Source organism: Prionailurus viverrinus, chromosome B4, assembly GCF_022837055.1.
Source record: "Prionailurus viverrinus isolate Anna chromosome B4, UM_Priviv_1.0, whole genome shotgun sequence".
Classification (NCBI taxonomy): domain Eukaryota; kingdom Metazoa; phylum Chordata; class Mammalia; order Carnivora; family Felidae; genus Prionailurus; species Prionailurus viverrinus.
The window spans coordinates 101181512-101202874 of NC_062567.1; the positions used below are offsets into that span (position 1 = coordinate 101181512).

Sequence of the window (21363 nt, forward strand, 5' to 3'; positions counted from 1 at the left end):
TCCAAGGGCACACTATTAATGGGAAATGACCCTGTCTCCATGCTTGCCTTATAATCACTGCTCTGTCTTGTGTCATATGTTTACGTCTAAAATAAACACGTAAATGTGTGTGTGTGTGTGTGTGTGTGTGTGTGTACTTGAGTGCAAAGAAAATGTTTGCATAAATACACATCACCATAGCGTATCTTCATGGGGAAGGTTTGGAGAGAGAAAGGAACTAGAATGGAAGAAGAGGCGAATGACTAAAGGGGCTTTTACAAAAAATTGACAGCAGTCTTTCTCACTGAATTATTTGGAAATTTTATAAGGATATACTCACATATTTTTTGTATAATTTGTTTTAATACAATAGTTCAGCATCATCATAAGGAAAATGAGAATAAACCGAAGAGGTGGGACAAAGGCCAATTGTGTTTAAAAAGTGCTTTGAAGCACAGCTTCGAAGTAATTTGAGCAAAAATAAATCATAACTGTAATTGCCTGGGTAATTTAGGTGAAATGAAGGGATTTTAGCTGCATTACCACAGAAATTATGGATGTAGAAGTGTGGTCTGTGTGAGCCTCAAAACCCCAATTATGAGAGAATGTGACTGAGATTCCCTTTGACCAGTCATGGCTGAATGTTTTTTCTGCTGGTACATTAATTTGCAGAAACCTGAGTTTTCCTTTCTTCCTCGTCCTCTCGGTTTATTGGTCTGTGCTGGCATTTCAGTGACATGGCCTGGTAGATCACTCATGTTGAAGTGGGAATGCTCTACATCCAGGTTTTCAGGGAATGATGTTTGAGAAATGGAGAAAGAATTATGAAATACTGCAGGTTTAAATTTTTGCTTTTCACCTAATGGCTCCTGAGATGAAAAACGGCAGTGATTTCCAGCTTGATAGATGTGAGCTCCCAAAGGGAGGTACACATCAGTCCACCTAGGAATTTTTTTGCAAATGAAATGAGTTGGCTTTATATTCTTGCTTTCATATGGTTATTATTGATCCTCTGCCCCTTGTCCCCCAAATAACAATGTGTTGTAACAAACACATTCTCTATATAATAGATTCATAATGAGATGCATGTTTTTCCTCTTACTAAACATTAAGTTCTATGCATGCCTGCCTGGTTGCCTTACCTCTAATTGTGGTTCTCGCTAAACCACTTTGCACACTGCAATCAGAGTAATCACTCTAAAATGCACATTTAATCATGTCACTGTCTTGCCTGAAGTCCTTCTGGGTTGCCATATTGCTCAGACACAGCCCAGTGGCTTCAGGCCAGTGTGCCTCATCACAATATGGCCCCTGATTATATTTTCAGGCTCTAGACAGAAGAACTGGCCATTTTGTCTCAAGTCTGGACTCTGGTATCGTTCTCCCTGAGGTGGCTCTGATATTCCTCACTGCCTCCGTTCACCTACAGCGTCTTCTCACCTGTGAGTCTCCTCCACAGGAGGAACCATCTTTAGCCTTTCCAAGCCCCGGTTAGGTGCCCGTCCATAATCCCACAGAACCCCATACTTAAGCCTATTTCTTTCCCATACCTATAAAGATAAAATCAGAGGTATTCATTTATTTATGTAAAAAATTTTTTTAATGTTTTGTTTTGTTTTGAGAGACAGCACGAGTGGGGCAGGAGCAGAGAGAGGGAGGGAGACATGGAATCCGAAGCAGGCTCCAGGCTTTGACCTGTCAACACGGAGCCTGATGAGTGACGCCTGGCTCATACTCATGGACCACGAGATCATGACCTGAGTAGAAGTCGGACTGAGCCTCCCAGGCACCCCTAGAGGTATTTATTTTTTATGTCACCAATGACTCAGACAACACCAGACCCAGCGATATTTTGCTGAATGAACGAATACGTACATTTTACAAACTGACGTTCATCAACCAATTTGTTAACTTAGCTGTGCTGTCAGTTCTCTGAGAAAACAATGATTTCTTAGTTAAATTAATGGCTGCTGCCGTCATTATAAACTAGCCATGATTATCAACATTTATTCAGTTTTTATTATGTGTCAGGAACCGTGTTATGGCATTTTAACACCAAAACTTAAAAAAAACGAGGTAGCCACTGTTACCATCTCTTCCCAATGAGGAAACTAAAGTTCAGGGAAATTACCAAATTACTTCTCAAATTCCAGGCATTCCACTGAATTTTTGAGAATTAAAATTTGTGAGAATTAAATCACCCAGCAAATTCAGAGCGCTTGGCAAATGCCTAGCCGGTACGCTCTCAAAGGAAGCCTTTTCTGTTACTTTTGTTCCTGAGTTTGTGACTACCGCCTGCTTTACTTCTAAACCAAGTATGCAGGGAATTTTAAATTGCCATTTTAATGTAGTGGCATATATATTGAAGATATATAGTTACATATATATTGAAGATATATAGTTACATTTTTTTAAAATTAGTACAAACTTGAAAAATTAAAAAAAAAAAAAAAAGGGAGTTACTACCACTGACCTCATCTGTGGCTCCCCTGGTGCTTCTCCAACATTCCAACATGCCAGGTGTTCTTCCACTAGCTCTTTCCTCTGAATGGAATGTTCTTCCCTACATACTCACGTGGCTGACCCCCTCATCCCCTCTCATCCTCTCCAGTATCACCTTCTCTGACCACCCAGCACTGCACTCTCCCCGTCCCGTACCCTGGCACTCCCTATCCTCCTTACATTTCTTGTTTTTCCCTTCATACTTGCCACTGTCTAACACTGTATATGTTTGTTTATTTATTTCATTTATTGTTTATCTGGAATATAAACTCCATGAAGGAAAGAATTTCTTTCTTTCTCTTTTTTTTTTTTTCACTAGAGAATCCTGACTGTACCAAATAGTGCTTAGCACACTCGAGATGCTTAAAAAGTACTTTTTGAATGAGTGAATGAATGAATATCAAGACTACAACCGGGCAACGTTGTGTAAACTTGTTTGGCCACATATGTGCTCTAGATACAGAGAACTTAACTATCTTTTGTCAACTGATTGCTCTATTTTTATCTCTCAAACTAAAATTTTGGTGGAATAACTGAGCAGGTAGGCTATTAGAGAAAGCAAATGACTGTGGTTAGATCAGGAGAGAGCTACACGACAGAGATAAAGTTTAAAGTTTGACTCAGGTTCCCCATTTCTATAAATAATTGAAAATGCACCAGAGGGAATTTTAATGAGTATAATTAAGTTTATTCCCAGAATAATCAAATATGCCTAATAAGTTGCACATAATTAACTTCTTGAGGATTTTCTTAAACAATACATTTATTAGAGGTCAAGCAGGTTAAAAATGATTGGGTTTCTTTGTGGAACACTCCAAATATGGGCAAAATATATTCAATGCACCCGGAGGAAATCACATTTTTAACATCTACAAATATTGACACCATAAAATGATGTGTGATCTGCGAGTTAGCATCATACAGCTGTTTATCATCCCTCCTGCCAATTCCATTTAATAAAATAAGGCCCATGTGAAATGGTGTGTGCAGTGGGTTCCTGTGGTAGTTAGCTCTGTCTCAATTGCTATAGCATGGGCAGTGATATTTAAAGTTGCTTCTAGGGGCGCCTGGGTGGCTTGGTCGGTTAAGCGTCCGACTTTGGCTCAGGTCATGATCTCACAGTCCGTGAGTTCGAGCCCCGCGTCGGGCTCTGTGCTGACAGCTCAGAGCCTGGAGCCTGTTTCAGATTCTGTGTCTCCCTCTCTCTCTGACCCTCCCCTGTTCATGCTCTGTCTCTCTCTGTCTCAAAAATAAATAAACGTTAAAAAAAATTTTTAAAGTTGCTTCTTACATTGCTTAAGAACGAGTAACGATGCAATCATCATTTAAATTTTCTAAAAGCAAGGACACAAAAATAAAGAGAATTTCAGGATTAGCAGCTGTCCGTCCTGTTTTTACCTGGTGGCCAGCTTCATTCCAGACCCATGTAAAACTGAGACAGCTCTCAGTCTCAGGCTCCCTGCAGACTTCAGTTTCTGACTTTATGGAATGGTCAAATAGATACTGCGCCATCCAGATTGAGGCAGAAGAGAAAAGTTGCACAGCCTTGGCATATTTCTGTTTATGACACACTGGCACAATATTTCTACAAATCATTCAAAACTATATCGAAGGCCAATTATGAGTAATGTAGCCATTTCTATTTATGAAAAACTTAACTTGATGTCTCCAGGAGACTTAGATAAAAGCGAGCCCCTTTAGGGTATGATCTATGTTTTGCTTAAACTGATCTTTTCCCGGTACCAGGCATGGGCACATGGTAAATAATTCTTTTTTTGACAGTCTGATTGAATCCGTTAAAGTCATTTTCTTAAAATATGGCTCGCCTGTAGACACAGATTCAGTCATAGAAGAGCTGTCAATCTCTTTGCCTTTATCACCCATGGTAACTAAGGTCAATGGCAGGGCTCCTGCTCATGGATCCTGTAATTCTGAGACATGCCTTGGATGAAGTCTCCTTTCCAGAATGGTTGTCATTTGTGAAATTCCCTACATGTGATGATTTGGTAGAAGTCCACTCTATGTTTCTCCATTTCAGAGTAGTCAGCAGTGATAAAATTACCCACTAGTGATTCTGTATCTATGAGAGAAGAAGAGAGAATAAACCAAGGAGAGAAGGAAGGCCTATGGTTCAATATGACACACTTTGCAACTTCATTAAAAGTGGTCATGGCTGAACTTAGAAAGGTGTAGTCCTGGCATCGTGACTACCGAGACTCTCTCACCCCATTTCCCGTATCTGAGGCTCAGCAACTAACACCTAAGTTTGGGCATCTCACACGTCTCAGTAATCACACATAGTTTATGATGTGTTACGTGCCTGCCATCTATACCAGTGTCTTCTTTCTTTGAAAATAAAATCAAGAACAAGTCAAGATCAAAACCCATTGTGGAAAACTGCACAAACTCGAAGACTTGACTTGGTTTGCATTTCATTAGGTATACCTTTGGGACTGTGGTATATTAACAACATCTTAACTGTGCTTTAGGCTGGTGCCAGCAGTCTATAGACCAACATTTAATAACCTAAAAGAATGTTGTTTCTCAAGCAAGTTAGGCTTAAACTGAATCACAAAGCATAGCTTTTAGGTCATAGAGATTGGCTTCTCTGCTAATGGTTAGAACAATAACGGTGATTGGGTTTGGTGAATTCCTTAAAGCAAAAATGATACCAGAACTTGATCTAGTACAGAATTTAAAGACAGATGCTGTATTCCTTTGAGATAAACCACATATTTCTCAGCCACCAGAAGAAGGATGATTACTCTACTTCCATTTTCTGCATTTGCAAATTAAGACTTTGTAGCAACAGGAAATACAGAGAGACCCATCTAAGAGCTTGGTGAAAAGGCTGCTGGATAATAATATACACCAATCATGGTGTGTGTTTTGTGGGAAGATAAAGGGTTTGGGGGTTTTTTTTGGCCAATACTATCTATATTTATTAATTCTCTCTTTTACTCTCATTACTATTAGGCAAGGTAGATAGGACAGGTGCCACTATATCAGCTTTGCAGATGTAAGAACACCAAAAAATCCAATGACTCAACAATAACAACCAATGAATAGGATCCAACTGCCTCTGGACTTAGATGGTCAATGGGGAGGGTTGGGGGGGGGGCATTTACTGCCTCTTGAAGATAAGCAGAGACCAGAGGAAATGGCTTGGTCTGAGCTGAGAGTTTAAATGCATAGGTAGGCAAAATTGTAAGATAAAGAGACTATTGCCTGTCTTAAAGGAAAGGAATTTACCCTGATAGCTAATATAAATACTATTAATAAGAATTAACAGTTAGTGGCAGATACTTCCACATACTTTCTCTTAGTTAATCTTCATATCAGCTGCTCTGTGAAAGAGGTATGGTTATTTCTGCATTATGCATGATGAAACAGAGTTTCAAAGAGTAACTGATCATATTATGATTAGAATATCCTTACACTCCTCAGAAGCTATAAGAACTTGAAATTTCTTGTCTTACTTGAAATGTTGAAAATATCAATTGGCAATAAAGTAAAAGTTTTGTAATTTCCATTGAAAGTAACAATAGAAAGACAGAAAATGGCTTCTGAAGTTGTTCTCAGGTGCCAGATCTTAGGTCAAGTGGTTTAAGGGTATAGAAAGAGAACGTCAGTATAGAAAAAACAACACTACTAAAATAGCGAAAAAGGATAATACATTTCATTTCATAATGAATAGCCATAGAAGGTATCAGAAATCCTTAGCCTAACTCTCTCTGTCTCTCAAAAGTAAACAAACATTAAAAAATTTTAAAAACTTATAAAAAATAGGGGGCACCAGGGTGGCTTAGTCTGTTAAGCAAGTGTCCAACTTCGGCTCAGGTCATGATCTTGCGGTCCAAGGGTTTGAGCCCCATGTTGGGCTCTGTGCTGACAGCTCAGAGCCTGGAGCCTGCTTCAGATTCTGTGTCTCCATGTCTTTCTGCCTCTCTCCACGTCGTGCTCTGTCACTCTCTGTCTCTCAAAAATAAACATTAAATTTTTCTCCACCTCATGCTCTGTCTCTCTCAAAAATAAACGTTAAAAATTTTTTTAATTATAAAAAAGAAATCCTTAGCCTATCACCAGATTTCAGAATTGAAGAACATCAAGATTCCTATTGTACTTACAATGAAAGGAAATAAAACCTTTTTGGTAGCACCTAGAAGAATCCGCCCTATCTGGTTTCCAACCAACTCTTCAGCTCATCTTATCTGACTCTCCATGACCCAGTCGCTCTGTTCTTCTTTCAGCCACTGTTAGTCATTGACTTCCCTACTTGGGTATCTTCACCCAAGCTCCTTCCTCTGAGGATGATGGACTCTTCCTTGCCCTTCGCCTCAGCCTATATATCACCCTTCAAAGGGACTATTCCTATTGCTATAAAGTAGCTCCTTGTATTCTTTTACATGGAGACTTGTTTTCTTCTGCCCCTTTTCCCTTTCTAACACTTGTCATACTTGTCATGGTGTTTAATTATGAGGCAGTTTTATATCCTGAAATATAAATTTGTGTTCTTTACGTGTTCCCCCACCCAGCGTCCTTCAGTCTCACCTAGGTGGCAAAAAAAAAAAAAAAAAGGACGCAAAAATAGCTGAAAACCCTTGGCTGTAAGAAAGAAAGAGATGGCAGCTTTTTTTTTTTTTTTCATCATCCAAAGACAAGATAGAATTGGGGCTGGAGGAAAGACAAAGAGAAGGCTGAAGGGCTTCATTGCTTGTATAGACAAAAAGTAGGAGAAAAGTGCCCAAAGTGGGAAGGGAAGAAGGAAGTTGCACTGTCAGAACAGAAGTAGGGTGGAAAAGATTCAGCGCATGCTGACTTGAGCGTCGAAAACCAATTTGTCCATGGCCTGTGGACAACTGGTCCTATGACATAGTACTGGACATGTGTCAGCTCACTGGATTTAGGATATTAACACACTGCATAATGTGCAGGAGGCTGAATAATGGCCCTCAAAGGTCTTCTTCCCTGGAACCTGTAAATGTTGCCTTACATGGAAAAAGCGTCTCCGCAGATGTGTTTAACAATCTTGTGATAAGGAGATCATCCTGTATGATCTTGGTGGGCCCTAAATGCAAGCACAAGTGTCCTTGTAAGAGCGGAGTGGAGGAAGATCTGACACAGAAGAGAAGAAGGTAACGTTACCATGGAGGCAGAGGTCTGAGGGCGGTGGCCACTGGTCAAGGAATGCAGGCAGCCACTAGAGCTAGAAGAAACAAGAAAGGAAGGGATTCTCCTCTAGAGCCTCAGGAGGGAGCACAGTCCTGTTCACACCTTGGTTTGGAGTCATTCAGCTGATTTCAGACTCCTGGCCTCTAGAACTACATGAGAACATGTTTCTATTGTTTAAGCCATCAAGTTCGTGGTAATTTGTTGGAGCAAACTAATCCATACCTGGAGTGAAAACTCCGACCAATGTAGAATTGCACTGAAGCTTTGGGGGGATTTCCTTTAGGTTGGGATAAGTGATAGATAGATCACTAGTTACACATACATTTATCATTTATTATTATTATCATCACCATCATTTTCTTACTCTCTACCAGGCAGAAAGTTCCATGAGAGTTGCAACCTTTTTTTATTTTGTTCACCATCTATACCCAGGGCTTAGCTCAGCAGCTGTCACATAATAATTGCTCTACAAATAATCATCGGATGAATGAAAAAAAATGCTAAAATATCAGCAGAAAATGAGGAAAACACAAACAACACATGGTAAAAATAACTCTGAGAAAGACTGCACCAGCAACTACATTTATCAGTCACACACCCATTATCTGCAATCTAAATAGAGATTTAGGTCAGTCTGACCCCATGCGTAGGAATGCTTTCTAGCATCTACAGATTTGTACTTCATTACTCACTGACTGTGAGCGTGTCCTGGCACAGATACACTTTAAGTCAGCTTATCAGCACAATCTCAGTGCATGCTCAAAGCTCAAGCTGATCTGTTAATGTCTGAGAACCACTATACCCAGCGCTCATTTCTGCAGGCTGAAATCACAGGGCGGGGATGCGGCAGTTCTATCTGTGAGCTACTGTTACCGCTTCTATTGGCACAGCACAGTTCTTTCCTATTCCACTTTTTAAGTGAAAAGATCTCTGATCCTGAGCCAACTCAGAATGAGGGGGACCACACCACCGCCTGCTCAGGGTTGCAGCATATACTGGATTGTGGTGCCTTGCGTGTGTCATTCCAAAGGTGACTGGGATAAAACAACATGATCGCATTTCTCTTGGCTTCTTGACAATGGTGAGTGGAGTGTCACATGATGCCATCGGAGAACAAAAATTTTCAGTACTTAACTGGAATTCCAGCTTGCACTCCTATTTCGTTACAACCCAAACAACCTCCTACTTAGCTGCCAAGAAAGGTAAAGAATCTGGAAATGACTCCTAGACAGAGAGAGGATGGGAGGAGAATAGCTTTTCCTCGAGGCCTCGTAGCCTAGAACAGACTTGGGGATCCTGGTGCCAGGCCTCTAGGGAAAGCAAAGACTGAAGCTCAAACTCTCTGCCTGACCCCTTAGGTCTGTGCCTGCTCCCCTCTAACAGCCAAGCAGACCTCGGCATCGAGTGTGGATCAATCCGGGCTGTAATTGGCTGTTTAGGCCACACTCTAGACTCTGAAATTTCTATGTCTGGCATGGAGTGGACGGAAGGGTTAGGCAGATATAGAACAAGTCAAACACATTCAAACTAAACTCTTCAGGCCTCTTCAGTTTTCTGAGCTATTTGAATTCAAGTAAACTCCTCCTTTTTCGAAACATTACTATTTTTAGGAACAGTTCTTAACTTTGAAACGGTAAAGCCCCTTGTGAGAATCTGAGAAAAAGAACAGATCCTCTCCCCATCAAGAATGCACTTACATAAACCCATAAAGGTTAAGAAACTTTGATGTTTTCTACAGATACATAAAAATACTAATTTATCAATGGCTAAGGTATATACTTACTTTTAAATTACGATGAATGAGGCCAGACTGCCTGAGTTAGAATTTCCAGTTCTATCATTACTTGATTTCTCTCTCTCTCAGTTTCCCTGTTTGTAAAATGAGAGTACTAACAATGGCACCTACCACCAAAGATCATTATGGGGAAATACTAAATGCATTACGTAAAGGGCTTACAATGGTGTCTGGAGTTCAATGATTCTGTATGGAGCCTCGACTACTTACAGGGACTGTTCTAAGGCTGAAGATAAGGCAATGAACAAAAATTACTGCTGTCAACGGGCACACATTTTGATGTGGAGCTTAAATTTTCATAGAAATCTTAGTGCGTTTCATAGTAATTTTAAAAATCATTTTATTTGTGTTTTCTCTTCATTCAGGTAACAGGTAAATAAGTTTTTCATGCAGATTTCCCTTCTGGGATGCTACAGCCCCACAGAGCTCAAATCTAAGGAATTCTCACTTCGCTTCGTCCACATCCCACACCTGACAGCCTTTCAGCATAAATAATTTAGACTGTGAGTACTCACCCTTAACTTGGCACAGGTAATTTATAAAATGGGAAAAAAGCCAAATTCCAGGAAAACAATTTATTCTGTTCCATCCCTAAACTTTTAGTCATTCATCTGTTATGCTTAAAAATCAATTAGTGTTGTGCATACACTGTAGCAACAGCTTCATTTAGGATTAACTACAGAGCTAGGCGAATTCAACTGCCATTTTCCCACCAATGATGCTCTAAAAACATGCTTCGATTTCAGAGACTAATGAAAGCCTCTTTTCACTGTGACATATTTTTAAAATTCTCATGCTTTTATTTTATCTTTCTGTCTGCCTTCTGCTTCCCACCTGCCCTCTCTCCCATCAGTACCAGTAGGGCATCATATTTCAGGTTGATTCTTTTGGACTTTCTCTGTTTAAAACAAGATTATTAGGAAAGGTTATAGATTTATAGGAAGTTGAAAAGGAACAGACAGGGAAGTCTGATGTACCCTTTACTCAGCTCCTTCCAATATTAACATCTTACAAAACTACTGTATAATATTAAAAATAGAAAACTGACATTGGCACAATCCACAGAACTTACTCATATTTCATTGGGGTTGACATTGTTTTAATTTTTATTTTATTTATTTTTAATGTTTATTTTTGAGAGAGAGAGACAGAGACAGATACAGTGTGAGCAGGGGAGGGACAAAGAGAGAGGGGGGGACAGAATCTGAAGCAGGCTCCAGGCTCTGAGCTGTCAGCACAGAGCCCGAGGTGGGGCTTGAACTCACGAACCATGAAATCATGACCTGAGCCAAAGTCAGACGCTTAACTGACTGAGCCACCCAGGCGCCCCCAGGTGCTTTTTAAATAACTAATTATTACATTTGGTAAGTATCAGTGATGATCACAGTAAAGGCTGAAATTCAGTTTGTGTATTTCATGTGGGTTTCTGTGTATCCATTTCTGTATTTGTGTGTGTGTGTGTGTGTGTGTGTGTGTGTGTGTGTGCAAGCGTGTGTGTGTGAGACAGAGAGAGAGAGAAAGAGAGAGAGAGAGAGAACAAATTCTGGCCCTACCCATTTCATGAGACTGTTCTAAGGAACAAATGGGAGAATCTCTTTTGTAAAAGCTGTTCCTAAGTTTTAAGTGCTAAATAAACAAAAAGTATTATATTGTAGTAGATTTCTAATCTGTTTAGGAAAAATCTCTCCTTAGTAGTGTACACAGAGAGTAGGTGGAGCCCACTTACCTGTATAAGGAAGGGTGTGGGGGTGTGTATAGCAGTGTCAGGAAAATCCCATCGAAGGGCATAGAATCACAGCTACAGAGTTAGAAGGGACCAACTGTTCCAGCTGTCTCTACAGGACACATGTTCTAAAGTACTCCTTCGAAGTGGTCTTCTAGTATCTGATTAAAACTTCAAATCATGGGCACATAATGTTTTATGATTCAGTCTTTCCCTATTCATAGAGTTCTATGTGTTTAAAAGCTCTTTAATATAATAAACTGAAATCTGTCTTCCTTGTGGCTTTTACCAGGGGTCTTGGTTCTGCCATCAGGCACCTGACACAATGCAGGACAACTGAAGACAGCCAGAATTCCCCTGAATATCCTCTTCTCTCTTCTAAACAGCTCAAGTCCTTCTTTAACCTGTTCATTGTATACAAGCCTTCTCATCTCCAGATGTATTGAACTGTCCTCCACAAGGATGGAACCCAGATTGGAGCACAATGGGGTGTGAGCTGAACAGCACATTCCAGAGCACGACCAATCTCCTTCGATGTCTGTACACTGTATTTGTATTATTAGCCCCTATGCTCACATTAACATGTTTTTGTGATTTTTTCCCTCAACTAACTTCCCTAATATTCCTCTTAAAATAAACTGAAATCCCCAGGATTTTGTTTGTTTGTTTTTTCAGGTTTTGATGGTTAGCCATTCTTCCCTGATTTTGCACCTATGTAGCAAGTTTTCTGGGCACAGGAGCAGGATTTCATGTAGATTCTCATTAAATTCGGCCTATGCTACTGTTCTACTGAGATTTTTTAATATCTGGAATCTATCACTAAATTTATTTACTGTCTCTGCTGGCTCCACATTGGCTGCAGCCTTTATAAATGGTTCTTTAGTCCTTCTCAAAATTGCTGATGAAATACTTGGGCATAAAAGGGTGAAAAGAAGATCATTAGGAAGCTATAAATTCAAACTGTGACATTTTGACCTTCTGTTAATGTTAAATTTTAATTGAGCATTCTGCTGTTTTTACTGAGGGTTGACCTAAGAAGTAGCCCTATACAAAGGCCTCTGTATTTTCTATAAAATTGCATTAGGTGATTCAGTGTCTCATCTGTATGAATCCCATGGGAAATTTCTCTGGAGCTCAGGAATACAAAAAAAAAAAAAAAAGCTTTCCTCCCAATGATAGCTGAGCTTGTATGAGTTTCCTTCTGTTTTGACTTCCAAGATACTAATAGAGACACGGAAAAACACTTGCTCAATTGCTGTATCTTTTCTTTACTTCTACTTATTGATTTTCCCCTCTTTCCATCATCCTACTTTATTACCTAACATGCCATGTTAACAGTTCTGTATGCACATATTGTATTTTTCACCAAATATTGTGATATATCCTTTCTAAAAGGAGGCAGGGAAGAAAAACAAACGTACATAATCAAGACATCCTTTCAAATGTCTTTTCAGATAAGATCCCCGGAATAATTTCTTCACTTTTTAAGTGGGACTTTAGGAAACTTTTCCCAGAGGTCGTGTACTGAAATAGTTCAGGTTTGCTTCAGCCCTTCAAATCACTTTCTTCTAAAATTTGTTCTCGCTTCATAATGACATGTTCTGAAAAGCTTTCATATTAATTTCCCCATGTGGTACTTTAAAGTGTAAGAAGAAATAATTTGATCATTTGCTAAATCTTTTCTCTTTTTTCACTCTTCCATTACAGAGTTGTCACTTTTTTTTTTTTTTTAAGTACGTCTATCTGACTGAAATTTCTACTGAAAAGACTTCTGGATTGGGTTTTAGAAGCAAGGCCAGGTTCTTGCCTGGGGCTAACCACTCTGCATGACTATGAGAAATGCATGAAATTTCTCATTTACAGAATAAAAACTACCTCTTGATGAACATCTGAGCAATACTGGGTACTGTTAAAATGTATATAACTTACTTTCAAAGATTCTAAAATAGGTAGTTTATAATATATAGTTTGATTATATGGATGTACAATATTTTTTTAAACCCCAACTTCAGGAGCTTAAACCAGTCCAGGGTCGTCCGCAAAGCACTAAATCAGATAAGCAATACTCCAGAGCTTGGCTACCACAAAAGCATTTGTTATACCTATTTCAATGAACAAACGAAGCTTTGCTTATTAGCAAAAATAGGTCAGAAATGGATTCTCATTCGTAAAATCAGTGACTCATTAACTAGCATGGCAAATGGAATGTAAATGGTAAAATTAAAAGTGTTATATATATGTGGAATATTAAAGACTTTTGGAGACGTTGCCCACCTTTGCAGGAAAAGAATGCAAACATCTTCAGAAGGCTCATAGCCCATACCATAAGATTAGTGGCCTAAGTTTGGTCACTAAACCTTCCTATTTCCAACTGTCAGTTTACTAGAATTTCTGGTTGTCTGAGGCTGAATATAAGGGTAACAAAATCCTGGCCCTGGAATGTTGTTTCATCTGCCTCAGTAAACCTTTTTTCCAAGGTAATGACTGGAACATCTGAATGGACAGAGAACTAGAATTTCATCAGCTTATGACAGAGGCTGCATGAATGCCTTTTTGCTACTATGTTTGCTAAAATATGCTTACACGTGTAGCAGAATTTGCCTCAAGATTTTCTTTCAACGAGACTAGCATTAACAATATCATAGGGCTACTGCTAACCCTCTTCAACCTTCTTCAGTAACCACACTTACTTATCAAAGGTGTGTGTGACTGGGGCACATGGGTGGCTCAGTTGGTTAAGTGTCCAACTCTTGATTTCATCTCAGATTATGATCTCACAGCTGTGAGATCAAGCCCCTCATCAGGCTCCATGCTGGGCATGGAGGCTGCTTAAGATTCTCTCTCTCTCTCTCTCTCTCTCTCTCTCTCTCGTTCTCCCTTTTCCTCTGCCCTTCCCTCACCCACATTAGCTTCTCTCCCCTACCTCTCTCTAAAAAAAAAAAAAAAAAAAAAAGAAAAGAAAGAAAGAAAAGAAAAAGTCTGTGGGACTAAATTATCACAGTACCGTTCTTAAAAGATGCCCTGCTTCATTTTAATCTTCATAGAGCTTTTAGTTACTACTCCCCTTATTCAGACTAGGAAATTCAAGTATAGGGGATATTAATTTATAATCACATGAACACTGACTGATAGAGACTGATGAGTCTGATTCCACTCTCCAATACCCCCTGCAGATAAAGCCACATGTTCGTTGCAAGGAATGGATGAGAGATTATGAAATGCCGATAGCTGTGCCTATACACGGGTTAATAAACACAGGCTCTTTAGCTCCTTTAAAGATAGTTAAAAGTCAACCACCTATTACATTGAATTCACTTATATCTATTGTTGCTTCATATAATCACAATTTCTCTGACTGTGTTTTTGGTTCTTTTTTGTACTTTTCATTTTTAAAAAATCTATACTTTTTTTGATGTACCCAATATATTTAGATCAATTGTAATAAATTCATACACCGAGGTAGAGATTACTTTGTGAAATAATTGCATGGCCTAGCTCCAGAACCGTCTACTGGAAAGTTGGACTCTGAAATTATCAGCTGGAACATGCTTTGAAAAAGTCATAATTACCTAAAGGTCAATAAGAAAGCTCATCTCAAAACATGGTTACATACAAAAAAGTGAAAGAAATGGTAGTTTTAGAATTGGAATTCTGAAGTGATATAGAATATTCATGGATTAATGATTTTGACGTATATCAGGGGTCAGCAGAGTTAAATGAGTAGTTTTGGGTTCTACAAAACAGCTAGTCATGCTAAAAATAAAAAAAAATAATAAACAAAATAAAAGATATAAATATACAACAATTTACCCCATAGTTACCAATATCACATTCTAAAAGCTGTTTATTTTGGATATTGTGTTCTTAGCAGAAATCAACAAGGTCACAAATAACCCAGGTCTAGTTTATTTATTAAAATCTTAAGTCCTTAGGGAAAAGATCTTAGGTTAATATAAACATAAACATTGATGTGTTCTTATTTAAACTTCTGAAAGTTATGCTTTTAGATTATTCTTAGTACGTGTAGAAGTTATGGGTAGAAAATTGTTCCTTTCAGATAAAGTTATTTCTTTAGCAGGTCTTTATTACATGTGGAGGTAATGGCATCCAAAGAATATGAGTTTATGAACAAAAGAGTATGTTCCTACTTCTACTTTAAAATGTTACACATTTAATCTACCTTAACTTCATGTCAAAGTCAAAATATATATGATGAATAGACAACATAATCAAACATTTTTGGGGAAGAGGTTATTATGTTTTTATCATACTATAGCTGTACATTAAGGAATTATCTGCGCATTCTTTTTCCATGTGCGTTATTATTATGTATATTAAAAATATCCTTCCTCTTTAATTAAAAAACACAGGATGAGGAGTTTTGTCGTTATTTTTAAAATGCGTGTAATTGTTTATAGTAATTTGAATAGAAAGAACCTTGGAGTTATTATTATGCTCTTCTAAGCATTAATTCAACTTGAGTATCATATGGGGGAAAACTCTACTAGTTGGGATAATTTCTTGGGATAGTTTTCCAACTAGTTCACACTTATCATACCCGAACAGATGAAATGAGACATAAAAACTATAAAATTATTGCTTTTGTAGGGTTAATGTCCATCAATGCTGAGGAAGCTGTTTGGACACAAAATGATGATTTGTTCTAGGATTTCAACATTGACTTTAGAAACAGCAGGGGGCAAAAAATGTGCTTAGGGGAGAAAACCTCCGGTTATTTTATGAACATACCACTCCGTTCACTGATAGCAGCTGGTCTCCCCTTTTGAGGCCTCCGTGTCTTTCGGCCACCCCTCCAGGAATGATGCGGGAGATATAAATGGGGGAATTTTGCTCCTTTCCTCCCATCACGTTAAAACCAAGGCCTTCATCAGTCTTTGGCAGTTCGACTACCCGAGGGTGGGAATGGCCTTCACTAGCTGCAAAAGCTGCAACTGTAGCCTGAAAGAAAAGATGGTCATTTGGTAATACAACGAGGGAAATAAGGCTAATCGTATGCTTTGCAGTGCGTAGGATCAGGCAACTCCTCTTATTTTTATAGCATTCTCCTGTGAAAGAAAGAACAAGATGGGGCTGTGGGGGCGGGGTGGTGGGAAGATTCGCTTCATTTAAACGTCATCTATGACTCCTTTGTTTGGTAAAGCCCTGCCTAGCTATTCCCGGCTTTCTAGAGCTTATCCATTATGATACAAATTTCCCTTCTTCATAAAAATCTTCCCCAGTTACCTTAGTTAGATGCAATTCCTCCTTTTCTTGGACTCCAAAATAGGTTGCGTCCTCATATTACCTTTATACGGTACACACGCCCTAACTGTTATGTATACGTGTTGACTATGAGCACCTGAAGGGCAGAGATGATGTAATCCACGTCTCTGTAGGACACCCAGTCTACCCCGGTGCATGTACATGAACGTTTATTCAACGTGCTTAGAAGCACTTATACGTGTATACTCTGGGGAATACATATATAATCTTGCTATTGCCAGAACACTGGCTTGGCACATTTTGTTTTTGCTTTTGTTTTTTGTTTTTTTGATTGAGGATACCTAAAAGCAAATAAAAGCTAAAATAGGAAATAGATTCAAACAGATTATTATTATTTCACATCAGTACTCTGTGTTGTTATGAGAGGTCCTCTTGTCTGGTACAGATGTTTCCCCCTACATTTTACATTAATATTTCAACTCCTACGGCAACGTGGGCAAAATGAGCAGCTCATGGTTCTAAACCTAGATGTACAAAATGTCATTTAATGTGGACGTCATTTTATTTTAAAATTCATACATGAATTTTTAAAAATAAGCTGGAAACACAACTTACCATTAGTTCCCACCCCTCATGGAAATAAAATAACAGCATTTAAGTAGTTTCTATCAAGAAAAGATCCTCTGCCTGCTTCTTATTTTCCATTTCCATTAACCTGACTTAACCACAGTTGATTAGATGCCTACTATAAAGTGATTTACTCAACACTGTGAAAATATTGATTGCCAACGACTGTACATTCTTTTCCACACACAGCATTATCACATCAATTGAGCATTATGCTACTGTCTGCATTTAGTGAAGTTTAGTGAATGATATGGAAATAATGGCTTGTTTTTAGCTACATGCATTTGCTCATGCAAACCTCATCGTCATGCATAGATTTTAATGGCTGACATGGATGCAATGCAGACAGCCCAGAAACAACCAGAAAATATTGTGCTATTGCAACATTATGCTGCTATCCTGCTGTTCTACATGAATAAGAAATGAGAATGGTAAAACACTACATAATTCACTTTCCCCTTAATTAAACCATGTAGGGATCATTTTTCTGTGTGTGTTCCACTTCAGTACAAGCAAAGCATGATGTAACGATAATAATACCCTCCTTTTGCCTGGGTTAAAAAAACCTTACAAATCTACAGTGTTCAGTTACAGAATGAAAACTAAGAAATCAGGAGAGAAACCAAACAAGAGGTGATATAACACAAAAGAATTAAATGGAAAATTCTGATTATTTTCACCAGTTCTTATTTCTTACACATTATTAGAAGGATAAGAGCTTTTAAAAAGCAAGCTGTTGTGCATCGATTACAGCACTTCTGTTTGTAAAATAAGAACTACATCAGTAATTTTAGTTTAAAACTACTGTTTCCTAATGGTCTATTTTCCAGATAATTTCACTATCCTATTGCTATAAGCTTACCATTCGTGTAAGATTTCCATTAGATTTCTCTGCAATGTCTGGATTTGAGTTTTTAAAGAGCACACGTGGTCACTCTCACAAAAGGTGACAGGCTTTCCCTTTAGGTCAGTGTCACATTCTTTCAGCAAGCTACCCACTGTTCAGCTGTATACTTGGAAGGATCCTATGTCAGTGGGTCTCAGGTGAGTTCTCCTCATGTCTAACTGAAGTCAAAGCTTTCGACTTGTGCAAGTAAATCTTCATGCACTGAAAGGCGAACAGGTTCTTTTGGATCAAAGGAACGTGTCAGAAAACCATGTATTATTTCATACAATGAACCAGTAGATTTGCTTGTGCCAAATGGACAGTTGGTGAGTTTTATGAAATCATTCTCCTTTCTTAAGCTACAGAAGCAGCAGAAACGTTCAATTTTCCATTAGGATTTTTACCTGGGAAGCAGTACTGGTTCTAGACTCTGGGCTGCCACTGATGTCTAAATTCTCTTACAGTGTACACACGAGAATACCTGAAACACACACGCGCACAATCAATTACTAGATCACTGGGGTCAAATGTATTTTTAAAGTTACTCAAGTCTTACCTTTGCTGTGGCCCTGGCACGGAATTCAGGACAGCCATTAACAGTTATCGTTTCATGCATATATTGATACACCTAAAATGTTCACATAAAAAAAAAAGAATGTGTAAGAACATTAAGAGCATCAATTCTTTCACTGCAGATAGGATGACAAATTTTCATTTGTAAAACAGAAATTCTCTGTTACAAACTGAAATAAGTCTGAATCAATTATCCTGATGATTTGGACCAAAAAAAAAAATCTCTCCTATTTGGTGGGTGAGGGCTGCAGCAGAGAAGGCAAGCACTTATTATTTGGTTATCCGTGTTCATCAGGTATAAAAACTCGGATACTTGATTTTATAAAAGCTACTTTGTCAGTAAAAATTTTTACCCCTACATATAGTGCCTTCTCTCAAATATCTGATAAAAATTTTATATATAAAGCTGCGTAACAATATCTTTTCCTTGCCTATCGGAATGTATGTTACCTTTTGTGACACATATTCATAATTCATAAATAGAGAAATAAAATGATATCCAGGGGCAGGAACAAGTAAAATAAGAGATTTTAGCACCAGTAACACAGAGCAACCTATCAGCTCTGGTTCATGTTAACGTTTAAATGAAATAAAAAAAATACAGGTAAAATCTGGACCCAAAATGATATTGTAGAAAGCACATAGGTTTTGTTGACTAACGGACCTAAGTTTCAGCCTTGCAGTATAATTGATGGACTGTGAGGTCCTGGCTGAACCACTTCACCATGTTGACTCTCTTTTTGCCCTTCTGAAAAATGGGTAAAGAATATTTATTTCGTATGGGTTTCATTTGAAATAATACTTTCGAGGCACCTGGCACCTAATAAGCACTCCTTAAACAGCAGGTATTATTATTATTTATGATTTTAGGCACAACCACAAAAATTGTTAGTAGAAAAAAATGTTTTCCTTCTAAATTGTCAGGGATGGGATTATAAAATCTGTATATCGGTGGCAAAATAAATTGCTTCATTATAAATAACTTACATATACAGAATGACTCTTAAAGGACAGTTTGAGAAGATAGAAAAAAATAACAAGGCTAAGTATGTTAGACTATATGCCCATTTTAAATATTTAAATAATAGTCATAAAAATCAACTGCATAATGTGCAGAGGTAAAAGTCCATTTGGGATTTCGCTGGGATATTTCTTGCGATTGGCCCATTAACTATTTTGTAAAAGATGAAATAGAAAGTTGCAATCAAAGATTTTTTTTTCCTTTCTATTAATCATATTTTCCACACTTAAGTCCAAAGTTATTAAAGTGAATTCAGAATGTGATTAATACATCCATTCCACAACCATTCTTTGAGTATCTCTGACCAATCTCTTTCCAACATCTCTTGGCTGGCTCATCATTTTTCAAATACATTTGGTTGAATCTCCATCAATGCTGACTCATCTTTCCCAAGTAGCATGTTTGGGAAAAAGACAAAGTGGTCTAGACTAAAAAGGTAGGGGCACTATTTAGAATCTATCAGGTAGGCTGAAACTTCACTAAATAACTGGAGTATATACAATTTTAGTGAGAAATCGGAATGAAAAAGGAAGAGTTTTCCAGGAAAGCATTTGTGGAGCCTGGGACTTGTTAATGCAAATTTTCTAGGTTACCAGAATAGCTGCTTAACATGTTTCCATGTTATTTCCTTGAAAGTACATCACTTTATTTTGCAGAAATATCCCTTCTACAAATAAATTCCACTTACTTGATCTTACAGCCCATTTGGGAGGAAGATTTTCCTTACTCTGCTTTTCTTGTTAAGAAACTCTTTCAAATCTGGCCCTTCATTCTGTCTTTACTCATTATATCTTGCTCAAAGCTCTGCATTAGTGTCTTAATTGGGTTTTCCACCACCAAACACTATTGACTTTAGTTATCATTGTCAAGTACCTACCTGATCATGTCACTACCGAGCTTTTGGCTGTCTACTGCCCTTGGAGTAAAGGTTGCAAAGTCCAATGCCCACACGAGTCAAACCAGCAATAATAATGCAGAACGCAGCCTTTTCTCTAGTTTTATTCTCCAACTTCCTTTCCTCTATCCTCACTATTCCCCAAATATACAATGCCTTCCCAGTTGCCTAGGCCTTTGGATATGCTGTTTGCTCTGTTTGGAATGCCCTTTCATTTGGCAGAATCTTCTTTAACCCAGTTTAACATGATGATAAAAGACCCAATTCAAATTTCATTTTCTCTGTTCATTGTTCCCTGCCTCCTCCAAGCAAAGAAATTTCTCCTTCCTTGATTTTGGACCATTTGAATTTTTCTAGGGACATCTTGATTATCTTTTCCAGGGAAAATGATATATTTACGTGCATCAAAGTATGTTTATGTAGACAATCATTTGCACACAGTTAGGAGATTGTTATCAACTGATAACAGCAAAAACTAATTTTGTAAGCTCCTAAAATAAAGAAATAAAAATTTAAGAATAACTATCCTTAACATTCTAATTTGAGCTGTGAATTAAAAAGTGGAGTATGCAAGAGGCAGTACGATGTACAGATAACGCCCAAGTTCTGCAGTTGCCACATATTAAGTGTATGATCTCGGTCAGTTACTTGACCAAGTGCAATGTTCTAATTTGAAAAATATGCCTTAGAGTTGTAACTAACTTCTAGGTCTGTTAGGAGGATTAAATAAGGTTAGAACAGTTTGCAGCATATAGTAAGTTTATAAAAAATAGTTATTATTATTACTATTATTATTATTAATATTCAATGTTTCCCAACTTATTTGACACTGAGATCTTTGGGGAAGAATCTCCTAGGACTAGCAGTCCGTGAATACATTTTACAGAGAATTGATGGAAGACTGTAGTTCTTGCCTGGGGGCATTTCTGCACCAATTTATTTGGCAATGTTTGGAGACGTTTTGGGT

At 38.1% G+C, this 21363-nt stretch overlaps 1 protein-coding gene across 2 annotated transcripts in view; it reads right to left on the bottom strand.

Moving 5' to 3' along the window:
• Positions 1–21363, bottom strand: part of LIN7A (lin-7 homolog A, crumbs cell polarity complex component) — a 123898-nt gene that overhangs the window by 19772 nt on the left and 82763 nt on the right. For both annotated transcript variants that reach the window (XM_047868557.1, XM_047868556.1), the window contains 2 exons: positions 18464–18535; positions 15921–16130 (listed from right to left, as the gene is read on the bottom strand). In XM_047868557.1, the coding sequence (XP_047724513.1) occupies positions 15921–16130; positions 18464–18535 (282 nt within the window). The remainder of the gene's footprint in view (positions 1–15920; positions 16131–18463; positions 18536–21363) is intronic.